Source organism: Anolis sagrei, chromosome 5 (genome assembly GCF_037176765.1).
Source record: "Anolis sagrei isolate rAnoSag1 chromosome 5, rAnoSag1.mat, whole genome shotgun sequence".
Lineage (NCBI taxonomy): Eukaryota > Metazoa > Chordata > Lepidosauria > Squamata > Dactyloidae > Anolis > Anolis sagrei.
This window is the reverse complement of record NC_090025.1, coordinates 10226409-10252605: the sequence shown is the minus strand read 5'-3', so window position 1 is coordinate 10252605 and position 26197 is coordinate 10226409. Positions and strand designations below refer to the sequence as shown.

The 26197-nt window shown below is 41.1% G+C and overlaps 1 protein-coding gene across 2 annotated transcripts in view; it reads right to left on the bottom strand.

Annotated features, from left to right (window-relative positions):
• Positions 1 to 1063: 1063 nt before the first annotated feature.
• CTNNA2 (catenin alpha 2) overlaps positions 1064 to 26197 on the bottom strand; it is a 138113-nt gene continuing 112979 nt past the window's right edge. Inside the window, exons 9-10 of one of the 2 annotated variants that reach the window (XM_067468555.1) lie at positions 24774 to 24917; positions 1064 to 2278 (exon numbers count right to left, since the gene is read on the bottom strand). In XM_067468555.1, coding sequence (XP_067324656.1) covers positions 1991 to 2278; positions 24774 to 24917 — 432 coding nt within the window. In that variant the 3' untranslated portion in view covers positions 1064 to 1990. The remainder of the gene's footprint in view (positions 2279 to 24773; positions 24918 to 26197) is intronic. The other variant, XM_067468556.1, reaches the window with a different exon arrangement.

The following is a 26197-nucleotide window of genomic DNA, read 5'->3' as shown; positions in this document are numbered from 1 at the left end:
GCAAGTTAAACATGAGCCAACAATGTGATGTGGTGGCAAAAAAAGCCAATGGGATTTTGGCCTGCATCAATAGGAGCCTAGTGTCTAGATCCAGGGAAGTAATGCTACCCCTCTATTCTGCTTTGGTTAGACCACACCTGGAATATTGTGTCCAATTCTGGGCACCACAATTGAAGAGATATATTGACAAGCTGGAATGTGTCCAGAGGAGGGCGACTAAAATGATCAAGGGTCTGGTGAACAAGCCCTATGAGGAGCGGCTTAAGGAGCTGGGCATGTTTAGCCTGAAGAAGAGAAGGCTGAGAGGAGATATGATAGCCATGTATAAATATGTGAGAGGAAGCCACAGGGAGGAGGGAGCAAGCTTGTTTACTGCTTCCCTGGAGACTAGGACACGGAACAATGGCTTCAAACTACAAGAAAGGAGATTCCATCTGAACATGAGGAAGAACTTCCTGACTGTGAGAGCTGTTCAGCAGTGGAACTCTCTGCCCCGGAGTATGGTGGAGGCTCCTTCTTTGGAAGCTTTTAAACAGAGGCTGGATGGCCATCTGTCAGGGGTGATTTGAATGCAATATTCCTGCTTCTTGGCAGAATGGGGTTGGACTGGATGGCCCATGAGGTCTCTTCCAACTCTTTGATTCTATGATTCTATAAGTGGCTGGAACAGGATCCCTGTTGATTTCTCTGTAGATGCCTTCCTAAAGTGTCTCTTACCTGAAAAAGGACCAAACGTGCCATTAAAACGGCCCATTCTCTAGTACCTTTGAAATGCCTATGTGTAGATTTCGGTAGGCACATTGGTCATCATGATCATGCAACAACTACAAATATCAATTGGAATACTTATGGAAGCTGTAATGTTGTAAATCAGTCTTCTGACATTGCAGTGACAAACTAGATACCTTCGGTATGGGGATCATACTATATTGTATTTTTTATGAAGCAGAGGGGAAATTGCTGAAACAATTTGTTCTTGTATGCAATAACAAGGCAAACAAAGAGTGACACCGGGTATGTGTGTGCGTATAAAGTAGTTGAGCAGCACGAACCATACTGAAAATTCCAAGGTTAAATAAGTTTATTGAGAGTTAGCGGTTACGGTGGTATATCAGATACCTTGTAATCCAAAGCTACACCTACATAATTGCCTCTAAATTCTCACATGTGTCAGTTGCCTGTCTCTACACATTCCATCACCAGTTCTTCTATTTCTAATAATATTAATAATATAATTATAATAATACAAAAGGCAATGTCAACCACCATGTTGTGCTTCATACTCCACCAGAAGAAATTCAGTTGACAAAAAGAAAACCATTTTAAGAGAAAGAGAGAGAAACCTTTGCTTATGTCAAATGGGAACTGTTGAAACAGAAGCATTGTCATAGCACTACTAGAAACAATAGAAGAAAATGCGGGTTAAAAGAAGTGTTAATTGTTTTTTATATCATCATAATCTTTGTTAAAAAATTCACATAGCATAATGAAGATGACTCAAAGTTAAATCGGCTCAATCTGGGTCACACATTCAAGCATATTGGCTAGTTACATGATTGCACTGTAACAAAAGCAATACAAGCTCTTACGGTCAAACCATTGCAATTTCCAGGTTTCCCACTGATAAATATTCCTGGCAACCTAATGTTTCTTGCATGCATTAAGGATTTGTTTTCCATCCTTTGGAGTTGGCTGGTTCCCCTTCCCCCACCCGGCCTTACAACACTATGTCAAAGGGGCCAATTCTTTTTGCTATTGTAGAAAAAGGGGTCAATTGTAATAGACCTCTGTTTAATGTAAGAAACACCATAGGTCTTTGGGGAAGGGAAATTGCAGATTGCTCAATGACTTTAATAGAGTCTCAGGTTGCATGCAAATTGACACTGCTTCATTATCTTTGTTCCCCCATGCCAGACACATACAAGTCGGCAGGTACGCATACAAAAACAAGGAAGGAAATAGAAAACCCCTTGAGGTGAAGCCTAGTGAATTAGAAGGAATCCATCGCTTTAAATTCACTTAGAGCCTGTACTGGAGAAATGTGTTTCTTCTGAGAACCTCTTCTCACTCGCGTCTGATACTCCTCTGGCTTTTCTCTTTTGACTAATGGTTTCTTCTCCGGCGCCTTCATCTTCCATGACACAACAGGCGAGTTGACGGCCGCTGTGCCATAGACCTTTTGATATTTGGTGGAAGCTACGTATGAAGCTTTTACGGTAAGGACCACGGCATTCATCAGGTTTTTAGCTGCTTGGATGAGGGATGTGGCACTATCCAGCTGGAGAACAAAAGGAAAAAGAAGGAAATAGGAAGGTTATTGGAGAACTGGCTGGGAGGAATGCGGTCAGGGCATCCTGCTGAAGAAGATATTGTGCATAAATCACTTCTCTACAAAAGACATACAGATTGCTAAAAGCCACTCTGTGGTGGAATGGCAGCACACCCACTTGGCAGAAGGTATGGGCATTCTCCATTAATCATTACCAGGAATCAATAATTTCAATATAATCTAACCAGGGAAAATGGAGGTTATGCATGTGCTCATCACCCACGAAAGTTGATCTTGCTTGCTTCCTCTGAAACCAAAAGCAGACTCCCAGCCCTCTTATGAAGATGGATTTCTAAAGATGCCTAAAGATACCTAAAGATGTCTGCTGATAATATTCATAATTTTAAAGCTCACAGGAGACTTGAGAAAGTGAGAACAATCGCATGCAATTCTTACAAAACAATCGCATGCCTAAGAAGACAGTTGGCATTTTCTCATTTACATGTGTCAGCCAAAGACATTTTCTAAGCCAGTGCTTCTCAACCTTGGGTCTCCAGATGTTTTTGGCCTACAACTCCCAGAAATCCCAGCCAGTTTACCAGCTGTTGGGATTTCTGGGAATTGTAGGCCAAAAACACCTGGGGACCCCAGGTTGAGAACCACTGTTCTAAGCCATTGGATGTGGACCTTTATGGACCTCATCAGACGGATGGGCGTGTTGCCCATCCCATTACATCACTGGACTTCCAGCTGAGGCCCCACCCACAACTGGAGTGGAAGCATCATATAACACTTCCCTCCCAATGCTGGGAGCTTGCTCGTGTTGTGCTGGCTCCAATGGAGCAACCATGGATCCTTGCAGTTCAGATGATGCTTCACAAATCTATAGAGGAAGCATTGCCGTAAGGGAGGACCATGGGGGCTGTTCAGAGGTGAAGTAAGGTGAAGTGGAATACTTTGCCTGGCTCATGTGATAAGGTTGTAAGTAATCTTCAAAGAAGTAGCTATGTTAATCTTTCGTAGCATAAAAAGGAAGAAGGTAAGGAGAAGGAGAAAAAAAGGAATGTAGCAATACCTTTGAGATTTTTTTTCTTTCAGCATGGGCTTCCATTGAGAGACTATCTATCTATCTATCTATCTATCTATCTATCTATCTATCTATCTATGTATCTAATCCCCATGAAAGCTCATGCAAAAACAAAAAACCAGTGAATCTGCTTCATAACTTATTTTTCCTCTTCCTTTTCCTTCTTCCTTGAAAATCTCTTGAAATATTATGGGCATACGTGTGGAGTGTTAGCAGTGAGTAGTTTACACAGCTAGGACAACTCTTCATGCCTTAAAATGAGGTGTGGAAAGTATTACCCATGGGCAACACTTAACCCTTGTGGCCTTTGAAGCCCCCTGTCAGTTCCCATAAGATCTCCATTTTTAAACAGCATATATCCAATTGAAATCATTTAGATAGACCCTTCCAAAGCATCTGTCACTATCCAGAACTCCCCCCTGAATTCTCAAACACCTTTACCTTCATTAGAGTTCTTTTAAAAATGGCAACAGGAGCCTCCATTGCAAATAGAGACATTTGAGAGTAGTATTGGGGAACTGGATGTGTCTTGTGGGAATGTCTATGTCATACCCTGGCTTGAACCATGATGAGAGGCAGGGTACTACTACTACTGCTACTGCTGCTGCTGCTGCTACTACTACTACTACTACTACTACTAATAATAATAATAATAATTTCATTTCTGTCTAGAAGAAGAGGATTGCCCCCTAATCCAATCACTGTTGCCTATCCCCACTTTACTGCATAAGCAGCCCAAATAGCCCACAATGACTATCGGATCTAATTCTTATCCATTATTATGACAATAAAAAAATGGAATCACAGCTATTCTTAAGTACTTTTTCACAGCATAAATATCAGGATACTATGTTACATAAATATCAGGATGCTATGTTACAGCCACTGTGCAAGCTCTGAGAAAAAAGAAACAAGGTATTATGAACCAAAAGCAAATACTGGGCATTTTGACTGTGTGGGACTCCGCTTTTCAACCTGTGAATCAAATGTATATACAATGTACTATTAAACCTGTGACAACAAACCAATTAAAGGGAATGGTTTAGTATGTGCCCATCCTGCTGGGCTGATCTGACCACAGGCCATGGGCTCAGTGAGAGAAACTAAGCTTATAAAGACCCAAAAGCTCGGCATATTTCAAGACTCTGCAGGAAACTTTCAGACATTCTGAAATTCCTACTGAGTCAAATGGTAAACGGCCAAATGAATAAGAACATATTGCACATTGGCAAGGTGATGTTGATAGCTTAAGCAAATCCCAACTGTTGTCTCAGAATCAGCTGGGCAAGCACATTGAGCCCTTTGTTTCTCATTAGTTGGTTGGGCAAGCTGCCTTTATTTTTCATTTATTTATAACTTACATTCCATTTTCTATACAAATAACAATCCAAGTGGCCTACAATTAAAAAAACCCCACAATACAACATAGCATTAGGAACACAACTGCGTATGTGACATGAATAGGAATCATATGGCCTTCCAGAGGTTGCTGAACTGTACGATTCTGTTCTGTGCTTTAAAAATGTTTAAGACTATCAACTCACCCTCCGCATGTGAGGTTTGCTCGCTTCAACTGAAGCCACCAAATCGTCTGTAATCAAAGAAGGGCGACCGGAGCAGTCCTCATCATGGACGTTGTCATGGCCATCTTTGAATTGTCATACCCACTTACACACTTTGCTTTCACTCATAACAGTATCACCATAACTTCACAAATCTGTCGATGAATTTCTGCAGCAGGCAGATTCCTTGCTGACAAAAACCGTATCACTGAGCGAACCTCACATGCGGAGGGTGAGTTGATAGTCTTAAACATTTTTAAAGCACAGAACAGAACCGTACAGGTTAGCTACAGAGCAGAAACTGAGCACAGTTGTTCCCGAAACATGCCGGTACATGATGCACGCGCTTGTTGCGGTATGTGCGCGAACTACTAGTGTCTACAACAAAACGGACCTTAATTAAAAAATACCCCTCGTAAAATTCCATAAGATGACTTGTGTTATGAAAGTAGAAATCAGAATGGATACCTAATGAGTCTACTTCAGCACACATGATTTCTCTTCTTTTGCACTCTCTTAACATCTTCTTTTAGGTTGTGTCATGTTGCACACAATGCCTGATACAGGTGGTATCCTGTCCAAATAAGACCTCAGCAAGAACCCTCCTGCATGACCCAGATCGATTGTCAGGATTTGGTTGTGTCTAGACTTGCAGTGCCTTGGGAGTTTAGGACATCTGACACTTGTCCTCACCAGCACTCCATTCCACACTTTGATTTCTCACACATCCCTGAGAAAACTGTTGCTGCAGAAAACATTCTGGTGAATTGAAATGGCTGTTCCTTGGCAGTTTACTACTATTGATGATAAGTGGTAAGCCCGCCAAATCCTCACTGATTTTAGATGAGTCCTACCAAGGGGCACTCTGCCAAGGGTCCAAATCTGGAAACAGATCTGTCTCCCTGGAAAGCTCAGTGCACATAACACTACTCATTGAATGCTTTCCATCACATTCAACAGCTTAGTAAGGCGGTGTTCCCATGCACGTAGAGTACCAGCCATTAGAAAGACTTCTGTTAATTGGTTAAAATGAATCATCATTGAATGTCTTTCAAACTAGTAATTAATTTTCAATCTCCAGATTCAAGAACATTTCCACCTTCCCACACAAACAGGCGCTTATTTTCCATCTTTCCCTCTCGAAAGAAAAACAAGTTTTAAGATGGATAGTAACATTATAATGGCAACAACATGCCAGCTCAACAAAGAGCGGTGATCTATCGTCAGGCGTAATGGTCTTGTACTGTTCTGTCGCATGATTTACGATACAACTTGCGTGTTTGTTGGCAAATAGCCGATCATACTCTATTAAATTAGGATATTTTAAATTACCGGCGAGATCTGCCATTAAGCATTGTGGGCTGCTGAATAGGTCCTTTGCAATAAGCATCAAATGTCAGAGTGTGGAGAGAGCAGGGAGACCTGTGCCTTTAAATATTCTTTAGAGGGCCTGTGAAATTGGTCTGAGAACTTGAAATAGCCACTGAAGAAGTAAATGGCTCAAGAATTATATTATTTATTATTTAATCATTAAGAACATTTCTATCCCATCTTCTCGCCTCCACAGAGGCACTCAGGATGGTTACCAGCAGGCACCATTTGGTGCCGAACAATACACAACATAATATACACATTACCTACCTTGAAAACAGTTATAATTACATTAAAACAGTATGCCACTTCATGATGTCCTCCACAATCTTCCTCCCTCCCTCCCTATTGTCTAACAACAAGAAAACTAACAACAATATTTTACCATCTTCATCATTATCACTATCACAAACACCATTCTGTCTTTCACCCAGAATTTCTTCTCTCTGACATGGGAGGAAATTCCAAATGGGAATTCCAGAGGTGCCCATTTCAAAATGAAAGGAAGCACCTGAAGAGTTTCAGATGATGTCAGAACACCTATTGGTCACGATCCTATATGGCCGCATTTGGCATAAAGGTTTTGCATGGAGAAACCTGCTATGGCTTCCCTTTCACAAACCACAAAACTCTCCATGTGGCTGCCATAGCCCTTCTCTTGCTACAGCTATTCCATGGGTGGTAGAGCAGAAGACAATGTTCTTACAGTCAGATGCAGGCCACAGCCATATTCTTTGAAGATGCACCCTGGTTCCATGAAGATCTCATCCTATGATGCCATAGGAATGGATTTGGCTATGGGAATATAGCCAGACTCTTCTATGATCCCCTCAACTCTTGACCAGAAATGCAATGGCCATTGGGCATGGCTATTGAGGTGAACCAGTAAGGGAATGGGCTTTATTTGTTGTAGAGGGAGAAAGAAAATACCAACTACCACATCAATCAAATGAATAGATAGATGAAGGTAAAGGATTCCCCTGACATTAAGTTTAGTCCAACTCTGAAGGTTGGTGCTCATCTCCATTTCTAAGCTGAAGGGCCTATGTTTTCCGTAGACACCTCCTAGGTTATGTGGCCAGTATGACTGCAAGGAGCACCATTATCTGCCTGCCAAAGTGTACTCACATTTGAATGTTTTTGAACTGCTAGGTTGGCAGAAGCTTGGGCTAACAGCTGGAGCTCACCCTTTCCAACCTTTCAGTCAGGAAGTTCAGCAGCTCAGTGGTTTATAACCTGCTGCACCACCAAGGGGGGGGGGGGGGAGGGGGTTAAAATGAATAGATACACAAGTATAAATTGGATTAATGATGCTAACTGTATGCTGGCCTTTCTAAATGGCATTTTTCAGATTCCAAGAAAAATAGCGCACCTATTGTACATGAGCCACCTATTGTACATAAGCCTATTGTACATAAGCCTCTAAATTCTGAATTAATCCCTGGTATTAACGAAGGCTTTCGTGACCTCACTACCCCTGAGGATGCTTGCCATAGATGCAGGCAAAACGTCAGGAGAGAATGCCTCTAGACCATGGCCATAGAGCCCGAAAAAACCTACAATAACCCAGTAATCCCTGGTACATTTTTCATCACTACCATCACCATCAACATGATTTTGCTTTTCATGTAGAGTAGCACTTCACTTTGGGGCTTGATTTTGATGACGGAATTGTCTATTAGAAGCATGAACCTGACTGGTGACTACAGCAAGCGAAGAAGCCTCCCATTTCCACAGACAAGCAACCCAAATCCTTAGCAAGAGAGGAAAGTAGCATAGAGCAAAAAAATAAACTAAAATAAATGAAAGGGTTGGTTTCACTGTTGTGACAGCTATAATAGCAGAGAAACAATGCCTTGCATCTGAAAAGGAAGCTATTTTCTTTACAAACAGCAACTCTCCGACCCAGAATGGAACACAGCCTTCGGAGAGAGGAGGAGGGATCTAATTTCCTTTGACAACTGAGAAAGCTTTTCCAAGATGGAGTTTTCATTTCCACCACCTCTCCCCCATGCTTTCTCTGTGTTATTCACTGGGTTCTTACATGGGCACCACAGCTGTACTCACTTCAGACCGCAAGTTGAGTTTTCCTTATTCAAATTTAGAATGCCTATATTTACATATGCATCCATAATGAGCTGAGACACATAGCCTGAAGATAATTTTATACAGTACAGTATTTTAAATAATTGTGTGCTTTAACCATACTTTTGTGTACACTGATTGCAAAGGTATCACTAGTCCCTACTTATAAATTCCCAGTCCCTAGCTCACCACATAGTACTCTGTTCTCTACACTTCTTCCAATTCCCCGGCAATATACTATGCTATTGTCGAAGGCTTTCATGACCAGAATCACTGGGTTGTTGTAGGTTTTTTCAGGCTATATGGCCATGGTCTAGAGGCATTCTCTCCTGATGTTTCGCCTGCATCTATGGCAAGCATCCTCAGAGGTAGTGAGGTCTGTTGGAACTAGGAAAAGGGGTTTATATATCTGTGGAATGACCAGGGTGGGACAAAGGAGTCTTGTCTGCTGGAGCTAGATGTGAATGTTTCCACTGACCACCTTGATTAGCATTTGATGGCCTGACAGTGCTTGGAGCAATCTTTTGTTGAGAGGTGATTAGATGTCCTTGTTTGCTTCCTCTCTGTTGTTTTGCTGTTGTGATTTTTGAGTCCTTTAATATTGGTAGCCAGATTTTGTTCATTTTCATGGTTTCTTCCTTTCTGTTGAAATTGTCCACATGTTTGTGGATTTCAATGGCTTCTCTGTGTAGTCTGACATGGTGGTTGTGAGAGTGGTCCAGCATTTCTGTGCTCTCAAATAAAATGCTGTGTCCAAGTTGGTTCATCAGGTGCTGTGCCATGGCTGACTTCTCTGGCTGAAGTAGTCTGCAGTGCCTTTCATGTTCCTTGAGTCGTGTTTGGGCAATGCTGCTGCATTTGGTGGTCCCTATGTAGACTTGTCCACAGCTGCATAGAATATGGTAGACTCCTGCAGAGGTGAGTGGATCCCTCTTGTCCTTTGCTTGACGTAGCATTATTTGGATTTTCCTGGTGGGTCTGTAGATAGTTTGTATGTTGTGTTTCCTCATCAGCTTCCCTATGAGTCCTTTGTCCCACCCTGGTCATTCCACAGATATATAAACCCTTTTTCCTAGTTCCAACAGACCTCACTACCTTTGAAGATGCTTGCCATAGATGCAGGTGAAATGTCAGGAGAGAATGCCTCTAGATCATGGCCATATAGCCTGAAAAAACCTACAACAACCCAATATACTATGCTGTTTTGCACTGCCCCAGGTCCAGTCCTCTTAATACCCTGATCATGTCCATCTTAGTTTTCTGGTTATTGGTTTTTGTTGTGTATTGTTTGAGTGAGTTTTAATGCTGCTCTTTTATAACCTTATGTTTTATTTAATTGTTATGCTTTGCTATGTTTTATTTTAGCATTATTTTAGCCTTGCAGCTTCAACGCTTGGCTGTTTCCTGCTTGGGAATCAAGGTGCTAATCAAGGTGATGAATTGCAACATTCACATTTGCTTAAAGCAGGCAAGAGTCCTTTCTCCCATCCTGGACACTCCACAGATATATAAACCCCACTTGCCTAGTTTCCAACAGACCTCACAACCTCTGAGGATGCCTGCCATAGATGTGGGTGAAACATCAGGAGAGAATGCTTCTGGAACATGGCCATACAGCCTGGAAAACTCACGACAACCCAAGCTTCTGCAGATCTCCATGGCACAGCAATTAATATGACTCTACCATCCACTATTTCCTTCTCTTGCATATTTAGATCTGGCGTGTGGCACTGCAATGTACTAGAAGGAAGATATATAATGGAATTATTGTAATGAAGAAAAATATAACTACTTATTTTGGAATATTGCCATGTCTCAAAAGCTTGTAAAGGACTTATGCTGAGAAAAGTGTGTGTGTGTGTGTGTGTAAATTTATCTCCCTCCCCTTTTAAAACTTTATCCCATTTAAAATAATTTACTTATCTGGACGTGATGCACTTTTAATTCATTAAGGTAGATAGCTGGATAGTATACAGGCCAAACCGCAGATTAGTTGCACTCATTTGCATTTTTTCAATTATTAGTAAGGAAACCACTGGGACTCCTGAACAAAATTACTTGTATATTTAACAAATTCTGAATTTCAATGTGGCCGACAAATGCTCCCTTTCTCTGGATATCATGCAACCAAATACTAAAAGCTATGGACAGCTGTGCACAAGAAGTATTTGCTATTCCAAAACTAGAGATGAATGTTTTAACATGGCTTGGCTATTAGCTTCACTGCAAAAGAAAGAAAATAAATAGAAAAAATACCAAGGCCAGTCCAAAAATACACAGGGTGCTGCTAAGTAAGCACAGCCAATACATCTATTTGCATTCAGACAGAGACATTTTGTCTATGGAATGATTTAATTGCTTTGGCCAATGCAATTTTTAAACAATAAAATTCAAAAATGAAATCGCACCTCATTTTGCATGCATGGAACTCTCTTTTTAATATAAGTAGATATTTAATTTATGATAACGGGTGGAAACAAATGACACACAAATGCAATCATAAAAGATAATTAAAGACGCCTTAAAATTTCAGTTCAGTCTGTGAATTATCTAACCGAAGACAGAGTCCTTGAAGAAGCAATAGATACTGTTCCACCTAAGTCTGCAATACGTAATAATTCCTCCCAACAGGTAGTTCTAATTATATTCATTTTAAATCAGAATGGTTGCTACATAAATCTGTGTACTTAAAAGTATGGTGGTGCGAATCGTTCCATATAATCGCTGTGTGCTATTCTTTCTTTTCAAACCATGCAGAAAGGGGGGGGGGGAGAGAGAGAAACTGAAGTAGTTTGATGGTCTACATTAAGTAGAATTGCTTCTGGTCACTTCTGATCACTACCCGGGAAGGAATCCCACTGGAGCATTGCAGCATACCCAAATACCTAAGAGTTACCTAGGACCGGGCTCTGACCTACAAGAAGCACTGCAAGCAAAAAATGGGTGCTAGAAACTATATCATATGAAAGCTGAATGGCACAACCTGGGGATCAGAACCAGATACAGTGAAGGCATCTGTCCTTGTGCATTGCTGCTCTGCTGCTGAGTACACATGCCCTGTGAGGAACACGTATCACCAGGGCCATAGCCAGAAAAAAAATTCGGGAGGGGTTGAAATTTTCAAGGGGGGGGGGGGCGTTGAAAATTTCGGGGGAGGGAGTTGAAACCTGCCTCCTAGCTCACGCTGAAGCAAAGAGCACAGCAGGTGGCAGAACATCCTTCAATAGCCTGCAGCTCCGCCCCTGTCAACCACCTCCACCAAGTCTGGCCTCCTTAATGAGAGCATTCAACACTCCCCCCCCCCACACCCCAACTTGGTTGCTTCACTACATTGGCTATTGCTGCAAGTAATGACAGTGTGAATAAATGTATTGTTTTAAGTTACCTTATGATAGTCTCAGGTGGAATTAACCCTTTATTCATCTTGTTTCAGTAAACTCAGCTGATTATCTTTTCACCTTGCCTAAAGTTCCTCTGTCTGCTAAGAGTCTTAATCTTAACAGAATGTATACAGATAGCCTCTGAGGAAAGCCAGACAATATAGTTTTCCCAAAGGCTTGTGCATGCCATCACACACACACACTTTATTTAATTTCATATTTCAAATTCAGACCTAACACTGCAAGATCCATTCCGATACAGCTTTAATCAGATCAAGCTTGTTTGCAGAATCCAGCTGGGGAGAAGATGCATTTTAGCAGACTTGCCAACAGTATGGATTTCCACTGAACTTTGCCAATTTTCATCAGCATTGAAATAGGCTGAAGATGGGTCCCATCCCTATACCTTTGCCAGGTACTGATTTGTTGACTTTTCTCATGCAAAAGAGCAGAGATGGAATGTGCTGCTAGCAAGGGGAGGGGTGGTGGTCAAAAGATCAAATGGATGCACATTAGAATCAATCCATTAGTGGTAATCTGACTCCAGACGGAAATCTGGAAGCAGCAAAATCCAAATGTTGTTATTATGTAACTGGCCAATGTCCCAGGTTGTCAGCATTTATTCCCCAAACCCACTGCGATGACGGCAAACATTCCAGCACTTTGAGATGGAAATGTGCAATGTGGGCAAAGACGCCAAAGTGTTGTCCAACTCTTCCTATTTATGGCTGGCCACTTTCCAGCTTGATAGAAATGGTAAAGTTCTGCCTTTTCTTCCACGCATCTGTCACAAAATCTGCAAGGTGGAAAGGATGGGAGAATGAACCCTGACAAACACTGCTTCCTTTGTGCTTTCTTCAATGGGAAAGATTCCAGAAGAGAACCAGCTGTCAAGAATAAAAAGGCATCAGGATTTTGACTTATCAGCAGGAAATCGGTAAATATGAATGGCAGAAGGCAGCATTATTTTTGCCATTATAACTCCAGGAGAAATCTAACTTTTAAACTGCCAGACTGAATTCAGTACCCAATTTATGTCTCTGTATGCAGACTCACATATCCAGGAAATACAACTGAGATGTTTTGCAATGTCCATATGCAGCAAGGGGATACTGTGATGTTACTATGTAGGGGAGCCATCAAAGTAAATACTAGGTGTCTATTAACAAAAAAGGACTTTAACATATGTGTAATGAACAAAACCTTTCTGTTTCTGCTGCCTTCAATTGCCAAAGATGAAATTGTGTTCCATGCTAGGTGGCAGTTTAGATCACTAAGTTATCAGCATTCTTAGTGGATGCTAGTATTATCCTCTAAGCTTCAAGAAATATATATCTCCAGTGATTAAATTAATCCTTCTTGGACTTAGGCCAAACCCGGGAGAAGTGCTGTTGGTATGCTTTTTAATCTCTCGCATTTGTTGTTGTTGTTGCATGCCTTCAACTCCTTTATGACATACAATCCTAAAGTGACCCTTTCATGGGGTTTTCTAAGGCTAACAGGGCATAACTTGCTCAAGGCCACCCAGTCGGTTTTTAGGCCTGCATGAAAATCCAAATCCTATTCTCCAGAGTTGGCACACACACACCACAAAACCCTGCTATATTCAAAAGCCAAAATGGTGTAATGGTTCAACTGCTGGACTACGACTCTAGGGAACTATAGTTTGGATCCTTGTTCAGCCAGGAAAATTCAGTGGACATTGGGCAAGTCACGCTCAAGACGCAAAGTCAAGCACTACCAAATACTTTCTTGCTTTGAAAACATCATGATATATTCACTTTGTTGCTGTTGTATGTTTTCAAGTTATTTGTGAATTATGGCAACCCTATCATGGGTTGTTTTGTTGTTGTTTATTTGTTCAGTTGCTTCCAACTCTTCATGACCTCATGAACCAGCCCACACCAGAGCTCCCTGTCAGCCATCAACATCCCCAGCTCCTTCAGAGTCAGGCCAGTCACTTCAAGGATACCATCCATCCATCCATCTTGCCCTTGGTCAGCCCCTTTTTCTTTTACCTTCTATTTTCCCCAGCATCATTGTCTTCTCTAAGCTTTTCTTTCTTCGCATGATGTGGCCAGAGTACTTCATCTTGACCTCTACTATCCTTACCTCCAATGAGCAGTTGGGCTTTATTTCCTGAAGCATGGACTGGTTGGATCTTCTCGCGGTCCAAAGCATTCTCAGAACTTTCCTCCAACACCACAGTTCAAAAGTGTCTATCTTCCTTCAGTCAGCCTTTCTTATGGTCCAGCTTTCACATCCATAGGTTACTACGGGGAATACCATTGCTTTGACTATGCGGGTCTTTGTTGCCAGTGTGATGTCTCTACTCTTCACTATTTTATCAAGATTAGCCATTGTTCTCCTCCCACGAAGTAAACTTCTTATGATTTCCTGGCTGCAGTCTGTGTCTACAGTAATCTTTGCACCCAGAAATACAAAGTCTGGGTTGTTGTAGGTTTTTTTGGGCTATATGGCCATGTTCTAGAGACATTCTCTAGAGGAAAGAATGCCTCTAGAACATGGCCATATAGCCCAAAAAAAACCTACAACAACCCAGTGATTCCGGCCATGAAAGCCTTCGACAGTACAAAGTCTTTCACTGTCTCCACGTTTTCTCCTTCTGTTTGCCAGTTATCAATCAGCCCTGTGGTTATGAAGTTATCTTGGCAAAATTTGTCCAGTGGAGTTTTGCCTTTCTCTAAGGCTGTCAAGATGTGCTGTGCCCAAGGTCACTTTATGGTCACTGAAAGTTGGAAAAAGTACAAAAAATCATCATCATCCTGACAAAAAATAACCCACTTGACAAAGGTCCAGCAGTTGAAGTATGTAGAAATCCTTCATTCCAAATATCAGTAGGCGGAAAAGAGAAAGTAAATCATAGCTGCATAATCACATTGGCATGGTGATATGCATAGGCTTAGGCATTTAAATCTAGATGCCTTCTAAGGTAGCTCTGTGGCTATTTCTAGTTCTCACAGAGAGGTGTGGATTTTCTTTAGTTATTATGTATATACATCCCAAAACAAGATAGCCTAAACATGCTTCTCTGCATCCATCACACTTAAAAATCAAAATATGCCATAGTATATTTTTCCCTTTAAAAACACATGTTGAGCTAAGGATTAAGTAGTTCAAAGCATGCTTTTTTGGAACCAATTGCTAAGCTTGATGTATTCACAAGTACTTGTATTATACACTAAACAAGATCAGCAGAATAAGTAGACCGGGGAGGTATTTCAACTTCATGTTTAAATGTGTGGGAGTTTAAAACTTTTTACTACTGAAACATCATTGAGTGTGTTGCTTGTGCGAAAATAAATATTTTGAAATTTGGATTACCGGGATTTTATGGGAGATCTTGCATTGTTCATCATGCAAGCACCGGTTATTCTTTCAAAATGTAAGCTAGGATCACTATTCCACAAATGCAATCGCTACTAATGCAAGTGTACAACCCAATGTTCAGATGCACTTAAGAAGACTCAAGCTTGTTCATAGAAAAAAAAAACCTATTGTGCTGGTACAGCTGTACCAGAAACTCCCACTTTATTTGCCTTGTATTAAGTGTTTGCTTGTAGCCCAAGGCTTGGGATTCTGCAGAAGGGTGGCTTCCTGTTAAAGTTTGCAGTTATAGGGCAGCCCCCCTGTCCATCATTGTTAAGTTTGGTTCCACCCCCTGTTCAGGACAATTGTGAAGGGAAGGGAGCCATTTTCAGTTAGTCTTAGCCAGGAAAGTCAATGTACAGGATGTGTACAGACTTTCTCCTGTACAAAGGCTTCAACCCTTAAGACCTCCCAGGGGAGAACAGTCTTAAGAGCATCTAAAGATTCCCAAAGGTTCCCAGGGAAACAGCCTTACAGCCCCGAGGAATTTCAGAGGGAATAACAGCTTTAAACATCAAGAACTCCAGCTAAGTAACTATAGGCCTACTGGTAGGTCCACTCAGTTTTGAGACGCAGTTCAGCCCGGTAGTGGAACCACATCAGTTAGGTTTAGGATCACAGTTAGCCTGGGAGAAGTTTGGAAAGGGATTTTCCTTTGAAGTAAAAGTAACAGTTAGAAGCCACCAGTTGCACAAAAGCCTGAAAGTATTTGTTTAACCTTTTGAAGACAAAATAAGTTTCTGTTGATTGTTCACCAATAAAGACTTTGTTATATTTCACAAGCCCTCCAAAGACTGTTTATGGTGAAAATCCTAACGAATTTCTCTTCGGGCCCCCTGCCTTCCCGCTGGGCTAAAGTTGCACATCCTGTTTTAAAAGCAATTCGTTTCAAGCCCAGCGTGCAACAGAACACCTATCTATTTCAACATCATGTTATTACAGTAGCCAACCAGGTGACTATAAGGAAGGCAAATGTGACATTCCACATTTGTGGGTTTCAGTGTGAAGACTTCCTTGCACATGACAAGAAAGTACTTAGACATATTAAATCCTAAGAGAATTATCTGTTTATTATTCTTGAGCATGAGGGAAGCATATGGATCACCAATCACAAAAATGTAAGGAGAACTTAATATTGGGATTTCTGCAGGTCCTGAACTTGGGGTTTAAGCAATGCCAGGCTCCTTAGCTCTATCATGATCAACTATCAATTTTTCAACAGTCACAGTTGTAAAAAGATCATGGTGACTTTTCTTTCTGTTTTGCCACCAAGAGTTTCCAATTGCTTCCTGACATTTCCACAACAGAACATAAGACGTAGCCCCAACAATTTAAAGAAACAAATAGTAGAAAAATCTTCATCAGCCTACAAAAAAAATCCTCACATGGCACTTCTCCTGGCTTTTCTGTGCAAGAGATTTAACATTTTGACAACATTAATAGGAACCCAAGAGACAGAACAAGAACGGGAAGATTCTCTGCTGTCCTTCTTGTCTATATTTCGAATGCTGAGAGATATAAGGCGGAATCAAATGGTAATAGACAGAACCAAGACAGAGAAGCGAAAAGCCACAAGCTTCACGTGTTGTTCAAAGCAAGGGTTGAGCTTAAGGAATATAGCCTGCAGCAAAAACCTTTTAAAAATGTATTGCATTCCAACCTTCACTCAAATCAAAATGGAGATTTGAAACCACTAAGCCAAATACGCTATTATTAAAATCATAACATATTTTAATGCCTTGCTTCTTGTGGCAGAATATCTGAAAGGCTCTGAGGATCACCTGAGAAGGAATCCCACTGGAGCATTGCAGCGCACACAGTGAAAACATCTGCCCTTGCGCTATGCTACTCTGCTGCTGAGTATGCATGCCCAGTGTGGAACACATCTCACCATACTAAAACAGTGGATGTGGCTCTTAATGAGACATGCCGCATTATCACGGGGTGTCTGCGCCCTACACCACTGGAGAAATTACACTGTCTAGCCGGTATTGCACCACCTGACATCCGCCGGGAAGGAGCAGCAAATAGTGAAAGGACCACGGCAGAGACATCCCCAGCTCATCCCCTGTTTGAGTATCAGCCAGCACGTCAATGACTTAAATCAAGAAATAGTTGATTTAACACTCGCTGGAACACCTCAGCAAGCGAGAGTCCAAAAGTGGCAGGCTCAAACCCAGAACCTCATTCAATGGCTCATACCAAATGAGAGACTCCCCCCTGGGCACACAGAAGACTGGGCGACTTGGAAGGTGCTGAACAGACTGTGCTCTGGCACCACGAGATGCAGAGCCAACCTCAAGAAATGGGGCTACAAAGTGGAATCCACAACATGTGAGTGTGGAGAGGAGCAAACCACTGACCACCTGATGCAATGCAACCCGAGCCCTGCCACATGCACAATGGAGGACCTTCTTGAGGCAACACCAGAGGCACTGCAAGTGGCCAGCTACTGGTCAAAGGCCATTTAATCAACTACCAAGCTTGCAAACTCTGTTTTGTCTGTTAAAAAATTGTTAAAAATGTAATACAATTGTCTGGTTGATACTGACACGATAAATAAATCTGAAAGGCTTGGGCAAACTAGAATATAGTAGTCTCTCACTTATCCAACATTCACTCATCCAGTGTTCTGTATTATCCAATGCAGTCTGCCTCCCGCTTGGATCCACAGCTATTTCAGTATATTGCAAAGTGTTGGTGTTACATTTGTAAACACAGTAATTACTACATAACATTACTGTGTATTGAACTCCTTTTAGTGTCAATTTGTTGTAAAACATGATGTTTTGATTTTTAAATTGTGAAATAATAATGTAATTTGACATTTAATAGGATTTTCCTTAATTCCTCATTTTTATCCAACATTTTCACTTATCCAATGTTCTGCTGATCCGTTTATGTTGCATAAACGAGACTCTACTGTCAGGGAAAAAAAGGTAGATATTTCACACTTGTCTATGTCCTGACAGTTGTAGTGAAGGTGTCAGACTGTAGGAACCGTTATCACCAATGTTGAGTCCATAGAAAAGCCCATTAATAAATCTGCACCAGTGAGCAATTTCATACTAGGAATGTTGTTGTTGTTCATTCGTTCAGTCGTCTCCGACTCTTCGTGACCTCATGGACCAGCCCACGCCAGAGCTCCCTGTCAGCTGTCACCACCCCCAGCTTCTTCAAGGTCAGTCCAGTCACTTCAAGGATGCCATCCATCCATCTTGCCCTTGGTCGGCCCCTCTTCCTTTTGCCTTCCACTTTCCCCAGCATAATTGTCTTCTCTACGCTTTGCTGTCTCCTCATGATGTGGCCAAAGTACTTCAACTTTGTCTCTAGTATCCTTCCCTCCAATGAGCAGTCGGGCTTTATTTCCTGGAGGATGAACTGGTTGGATCTTCTTGCAGTCCAAGGCACTCTCAGCACTTTCCTCCAACACCACAGCTCAAAAGCATCGATCTTCCTTCGCTCAGCCTTCCCTAAGGTCCAGCTCTCACATCCGTAGGTGACTACAGGGAATACCATGGCTTTGACTAGGCGGATCTTTGTTGCCAGTGTGATGTCTCTGCTCTTTACTATTTTATCGAGATTGGACATTGCATACTAGGGATGGCCCTGGTTAATTCTCTGTTGTTCTAGTTTCTAAGCTGTTTTTAAAATGTCCCATTTTTCTCTTTTTCTCCACTTTCCCTTTTCATTCTCATTATTATCATAAAATAATAGATACTATTACAGTTATTGTTAATTATCCTTGGGTAGACATTTATAAACAGAGAATGTTGCACTCATTTATTTGCTCTACCCAGTCTTTTCTTACCAGAGTCATAAATTCCAGAGTTCCTTTGCTTAAAGAAATAGTGCTGGGATGATTCCTCATTAATAATATTTATCCTTTTGCTACACATTTTAGACCTCAGTTTCATATACTGCAGCTGCACATTTCACAGATGAAATGTCTAGTTGCAAACGTATTTGTTGCCTGTCATCAAATGATCACAAGAAACATATGGAATATGAAGCAGCACAGCTTCGGATACGTTTCCAGACAAGATTGCTATTTAATTTGGGTGTATTAGTTCAGGTTGAGCAAGAGGCAGTGTGCTCAGGTTCAAAATGGCCTTGCTCTTTCAGTGGCACTCATGTTTTCAGGATCTTGTCTGTGCAGGGGTCTGAATCTATTTTCCCAATGGGATCCAAATATTCAGACTAAGCCCTACACATAATGACTCTTCGTGTGTGCAGATCAGGTATAGCAAAGAAACAGGGACCCTGTGTATCTTTGTTAAATGTATGAGGACAATGCATTTTGACTGTGTACATGTGGATTTCCTGGCTCTGCACTGTGGACAGAGGAAAAGGATGGGAGGCTGAACAAGGAGGAGTTGAAGGATCAAACAATAACACCAGCAGAGACAACATGATTTCCATGGGACTGCAGAACTGGGAAATAAGCATATCCTGCTGCCTGCCATTGGCCAAAGGACTAAGGGTAACTGCAAGGTTTCTCTCTTGTATGTTATATTCCATAGCAAGAAGACAACCATCATCTCTGACCAATAACAGACAAATTTCAGGAGTTCTTCCCTTTCCCATTTTAAAAAAGAAGACTTGACCTAAATACCATCGAAATACCAGATTTTATTTGATTCTGGAAGCTGAGTTAGGCCAAGTTAGTGGGGAAAGGGGACCGACAAGGGATACAAGACTGTATAGGCTGTTTTTAACAAGAAGGCATAGGCAAATCACCTCAGAGTATTCCACAGCAAAGAAATTCATTATGTGACTGTGAAATTCATGATGTGATTGGAGATTAACAGACAAATTGAAGGTATATGCACAGACATTCCAAGTTGCTCCTTGAAAGGAAGAATGTTTTAGCACCATCCATTGGCCAGAGGACTAAGAGCCCTGCAGGTAAAGGTAATCCCCTGACATTAAGTCCAGTCATGTCTGACTCTGGGGTGTGCTCTTAAGATCCAGCGTTGTCCGTAGACACCTCCAAGGTCATGTGGCCGGCATGACTGCATGGAGCGCCGTTACCTTCCCGCTGGATCTACTCACATTTGCATGTTTTCGAACTGCTAGGTTGGCAGAAGCTAGGGCTGACAGCGGAAGCTCACACCGCTCCCCAGAATCAAACCTGCGACCTTTCGATCAACAAGCTCAGCAGCTCAGTGCTTTAACCCACTGCAGTTGTTGCAATTATGTATTATTGCATGTTGCAATTGTTGGGTTTCATTCCTGGACTGCACAAGTCTCTTGTGTCACCAAGCTTCCAGACCTCAATGAGTAGATAGACTAGAGATAGGATTAGACCAAAGGATTCATGTGTCCCCCCCCCCCCCCTCCACAAACATTCCTATGCATTCTTTTCCCAGAAAGGGCTTTGTCTTTCCTCCTCCTGCCAGCCTTTGAATATGTGGGAATGGAATTCTGTGAGGGAACTTCCTCTTTTAAGTTTTATTGCCCTGGGTTGAATATGTGGTCTCTGCCATTGTCTCTTCTGTCTTTTCTTCTTTCCAGTGAGGACACATTTTGCCTCTCTCTTGAGGCAAAATGTAGCTGCATGGTTTTTTTTTTACTTTTTTACCTTTTATCTTTCATAGAAGATTAGATTTAATAAACTGGTGAGCTCCAAGACCTTTTTTAAAATCTAGAATATTTTTTTTTTACTTCAATAAATATTTTTTAACCTAAAGTTCTGACTCTGCATTCCTGTGCCATCCTATGGTGTGAAAGCTTATCCTAGCTCACCACATGTAAGTTTCTGCTGGTTATGAAGTTTATTTCTGGTACTCTGCTATATTCATGATGGAATCATCCCGGCTGGGGGTTATTTTTGAGCCTAACAGCTCAGATTCCACAACTGTTCCTTGAAAGGAAGAATGTTTAGGCACCATCCATTGGTCAGAGGACTAAGAGCTCTGCAATTGCTGCAATTATTGCATGTTGCAAGCCATCTTGAGAATTATGTGCTGGAAGGTGCATTTATAGGGAAGGCTGAGCGAAGGAAGATCGATGCTTTTGAGCTGTGGTGTTGGAGGAAAGTTCTGAGAGTGCCTTGGACTGCGAGAAGATCCAACCAGTCCATCCTCCAGGAAATAAAGCCCGACTGCTCACTGGAGGGAAGGAGACTAGAGACAAAGTTGAAGTACTTTGGCCACATCATGAGGAGACAGGAAAGCCTAGAGAAGACAATTATGCTGGGGAAAGTGGAAGGCAAAAGGAAGAGGGGCCGACCAAGGGCAAAATGGATGGATGGCATCCTTGAAGTGACTGGACTGACCTTGAAGGAGCTGGGGGTGGTGATGGCTGACAGGGAGCTCTGGCGTGGGCTGGTCCATGAGGTCATGAAGAGTCGGAGACGATTGAACGAATGAACAACAACAACAACAAAACTGAAATAAAAAGGACTGCGGGAGACTGCAAGAAAAAACAATATATGTTTTGTAAGCAGCACATTTAGATTAGGTTTGCTCAACTATATCATCTGGAAGGGATGCTATTTCTTACAGAAGAATCCACCTTGTTTGTGTGAGACTTCTGTCACCAAGGAAACAGCAGAGGAGAAAAGTTCATCATTTTAAAACAAAGTGTGTGGATCAGCATCATATTTTCTAGTTACACAACATTCTTAGAGTTGGAGTTCACATAAAATAAGAACACTATTGTCAGCATTTGCAAAGCATGATGATTATACTATGTAACACAATTTTTGTTCCTGGGTTATAAATGTCATTTCCTAATTTGTTCTGTCATAAAAACATGGGAGAAGTTTATTGAATTGCAAAAACTTTGTTTTCGTGGGACATCCTGCAACACATTTTGCTATAGTTTTTCAATGAGTACCTCACAGAGTCTCAACCAATTTAGCATACGGTAGTTTGTGGCAGCCACAAAAATGAAGTTTCTGGAGTATAGCAAGTACTTTCAAAGAAAAAACCACACAATTAAAATGAAAATAAATTTCAAACCAGGAATAGAAATCAATCAAGTTTTATTACATAGTGTTCTGTTGTTCTCCTATGGTGAAAGCAATGAGCAAAAGAGCGTATTTCCTATGAGGAACTTTGAAAACTGCGTTCCTCATCTACGTGGAGAGTATGCATTGGATAAGCTTTCATTTTGAGAGTTGTTCTGCACAGAAGTACTTACGGTAAATGAAATAGTAGACAAGTAATTTTTAGCCATTCATTCCTCACTTTAAGAACATAGTTGAAAACTGAAATTTGCAATTAGAGACTTACTCTGGCTGTTTTTTTTTGGGGGGGGGGGGGACGGACTTGGGTTCAAAAAAACAGTATTTATATGCTTAAAATAGTATTTCTGTGCAGAAAAGGGTTTTTTGTGTGCAGAAAAATGCTGTTTTCTGTGCAAAACATCCACATATAACTACTGTGTAGAGTAAGTCCTGAGATGTAACAATTCTTATCAGTTTAGCATTCTTCTTTTTAGGGATTTTTTGGAAGGTCACTTTTTAAACCATTTGAAAATTTTATTGTATGCTTCCCATCCCCAATATTGACTCAACATCCTTTGAAAATGAGTAAATTGGGCTACAGCCCCCCAGAAGGATATAACCATTTCTGATTATCATCTTATTCGTTATAGAAAATATTATTATATACTAACAAGAACACAATTCGAAGTCATGACTACATCTTTCAACAGGTATATGGCCATCAAATGATGAGGGCAGATGATTAATTCCTGAGGGCTGCTGCCATCAACCCAACAAAAGGTTATCAGTAAGAGTGGGTTGCCAGCATCAGGTGATCTCAGTCAATTCACATGATGCCCATAAATTATGTGGAGACTATAACAACTCCTGCTTGTCTTGCAGCAACCAAAACAAACAGGTACAACTTACAAAGTTGGCATAGTCTAAATTAGGGGTTCTCAAAAATTTTCAGCTGTGGAGCCCTTTTTTTAAACAAAAGTTTCTTGTGGAACCCACTCAAAGTTTTATAATATATATCAGGCATGGGCAAACTTTTGAACACGGGGGCCTCATTATGTTTTAAAATTTGACAGATAGGCTGGGCCAGTGGCAGATGGATGGAGAGTTTTTACAAAATGAACAAATTCCTATACACACTTTAACAGATCGCATTTGTAGTGCAAAAAAGAAAAAAATAATGAACAATACAATATTTAAAATGAAGAACAATTTCAACCAACATGAACATAATAGTATTTCAATGGAAGACCCCAGGGGCCATCTGGTCAAACCCTCCTCTGCCATGAAGGATAAGCATAATCAAAGCACCCTCTGAGTAGTGGGAAGGAAATAGGGCTTTGGAAGTAAAGAAGGTGGGGGGGGGGGTCTGGGGGGTCAGAAAATAATGTGGGTGGCAAGGGAAGTGGGGTAAAGGGTCTAGACAGAAAGGAGTCTGGGCGATGAAGGAGGCATTGGGAGGACACTGCTGCTGCTGTTTCAACAGCTCCAAACTTTAATTTCCCTGCATTTCTCAGGAAGAAGAGGAGGTAGAAGGCAGCATGGCATCATGGAGCCCCTTACTATCACTAGTGGAGCCCCAAGGGCTCCAATGAGCACAGCTTGAGAACCCCTGGTCTAAACCATTGAATACAACATCATGTCTTTGTTTATTTTTCCCAAAGAGGTTTCAGAAGTTTGTCTGAGCTTGTACTTTAGCAGAGGTTTCCAAGATATTTCTCAGATTTTAGAACACTTCTCTTTAAACATTTCAAATTTGTTTACATCCAGGATACATATTTTAACTTTAAGACAGAGTGCTACAAAGCTGTCTTAAAGTTACCACAAACAAATCCACAGATGCACACATCTACTTTTTTTTATTCCAAAAATTATGAGATCTTGCTGCTGCTTGGATTACAAGTTGGAAATATTACTCTTTTGGATTATAACTTCTAGCTCTACTCACTCAGTGAACATGCCTGTTATCTGTGCTGAGTGATGGATTCTAGGACTTGTGTTTTGAAAAATATTTTTGGCACGTTTTTGTTAAGAGTGATCAAAATCAAGCAAGTGGTTTATATTATAAACATTATGAACAAATGCTTCAACCACTACCTATTTTTTTAACAATGAGGGGAATAGAATTTTTGGACAGAAAAAGATGCTGATTTCCTGAAGGTATACATGCATATTTGCTCATCTGTAGCCACACTTAGGTACAGCTCCTTGTTTTTGGAGCAAGACCACTGGATTTGAAGGTCCGAGATGAACAAATGTATTACCTTCTTCTTGCTGATTATAAAAGCTTAACCATCTGAAGTGCTATTCAGTGATTCATTCGGGTATTCTTAAGAGATATGTAAAGAAGGGTGATACACCAACACTGCTCTTCAAGTCAGGACAGAAACAGTCCAGGAAAGTCATATGAAGGGTCTCAATACAATAACTGATCTTCACTTTTCAAGAATCTGCATAACCTCCAAAAACAGTGGAAGGTCTCTCTTTCAGCTGGTTGCTCTTCATGAGAAGGTATGAACCACAAATTGCATTCATCAAAGTGTGACACCCCGCCTTCATACTTTCATTACGAGTGCCTGAAAGAGAGCTAATATCACTCCCACTTTAAGATCTCCCAACCTCAAAACCACTTAAGCTTGATTGAAAATGTAAATAGATTAGAAACAAAGTTACTCACCATGGAAGAGTCACCGCCTCCATTTGCAAGCGTAGCTCCCTCAGCACAGGTGGGTAGGTGGGTAGAAAGTTGACTAGCCCTGCCCCCATCTATGACATCACACTCTACCTCATAAAAGGTAGTGAAAGTGCTCTGAACTCCAGTCTGATTTCCGAGAGATACAGAAAAGAGAGAGTGAGAGAGAGCAGGAGAAATATTGTGCCCTATTGTAGAGGGGAAGGAGAGAAGGGCCAGGGAAGGACCGGGGCATGTGTGCTGAAAGAGCTAGGCTCTGGAAAAGCAGCCAGGGATCCTTTGGGGAGAGAAGTAACCCTGCTTTGCTATTTCCCTCTCTTGCTCCCTTAGCACAGGTAAGCCAAGGAACAGTGAAGGTGTGTTTTGGATCTAACTTGAAAGTGAGTTAGGGAACATCCAGGTGCTATATTAAAAGCTGACTTTGTGTGAAAAGGGAAGTGAAGGATTGGGAAGACCCTGTAACAGCAGTAGCTAACCTGCTTGGTCATAAATAGAGTCCAAAATAAGAGATAGCATCGCTGTGGCTCACACTACTCATGTCTTTTGGTATGTTTCAGGTAGCAAGATGGTGTTGGAAAACTTGTTTAGGAATGTATGTAGTTGTACTAATATTGCATGAGATTAGTACTGACATGGTTCCTATATTTAGTTTAAAATCTTGTTGAATTTTGATGACTCTCAAGTGTGTGAGTGTATCAGAGCTGAATGAGACCTATGCTTATGGGATGTGTGGCACTGCTTGGTTTCCATAACACCCAAAGAGAACCTTGTTTGCAAGAAAGGGTATTATCTCCTATGGGTTTTCCCCCCCTAAAGCTGAGATGTGGCTTTTGTTGGGCTGTGCTGAGGGAGAAAGTGAATGGTATATACTGATTTATAAAGCACACGTCAAATGTCCAGGAGATGAGAACAAAACGAGATAGAAGTAACCACTCATTTTAGTCTAGAAGTTAGGTCCAGTGACATTTTTTTTCTAGGATGAAAACATAATTTTCCCAAGAAATATACAGTTCCTAATAAACTGAATGGAAGTCAGAAAACATTTTTAAAGAGAAATCCTTCAATGGAAATAGAATGAATAGCTGAAGCACTGTATTTTAGGGGGCAATATTATTGGGAGGATAGTGAAAGAAGGATTCAGGGCTACGACCTGTTTTTCATTGAACCCTAAGAGCAATTAGGTATAATTCTGATTTTGATTCAGGGGAATGATTTCTTACAAGGAAAAACTCATTCAAAGAAACTCTAAGAACAGAGAAGTGTAAGTGGATTCACCTATAATTTCCTATTGTTGCGATGACACTCCATATGAGATCCACTGTTGTAACCATTTTCATTTTTAGGGTTGTATAACACCTAGCAATATTGCTATCAACAACATTAGTAATAATGGTATTGTATTTTCCACT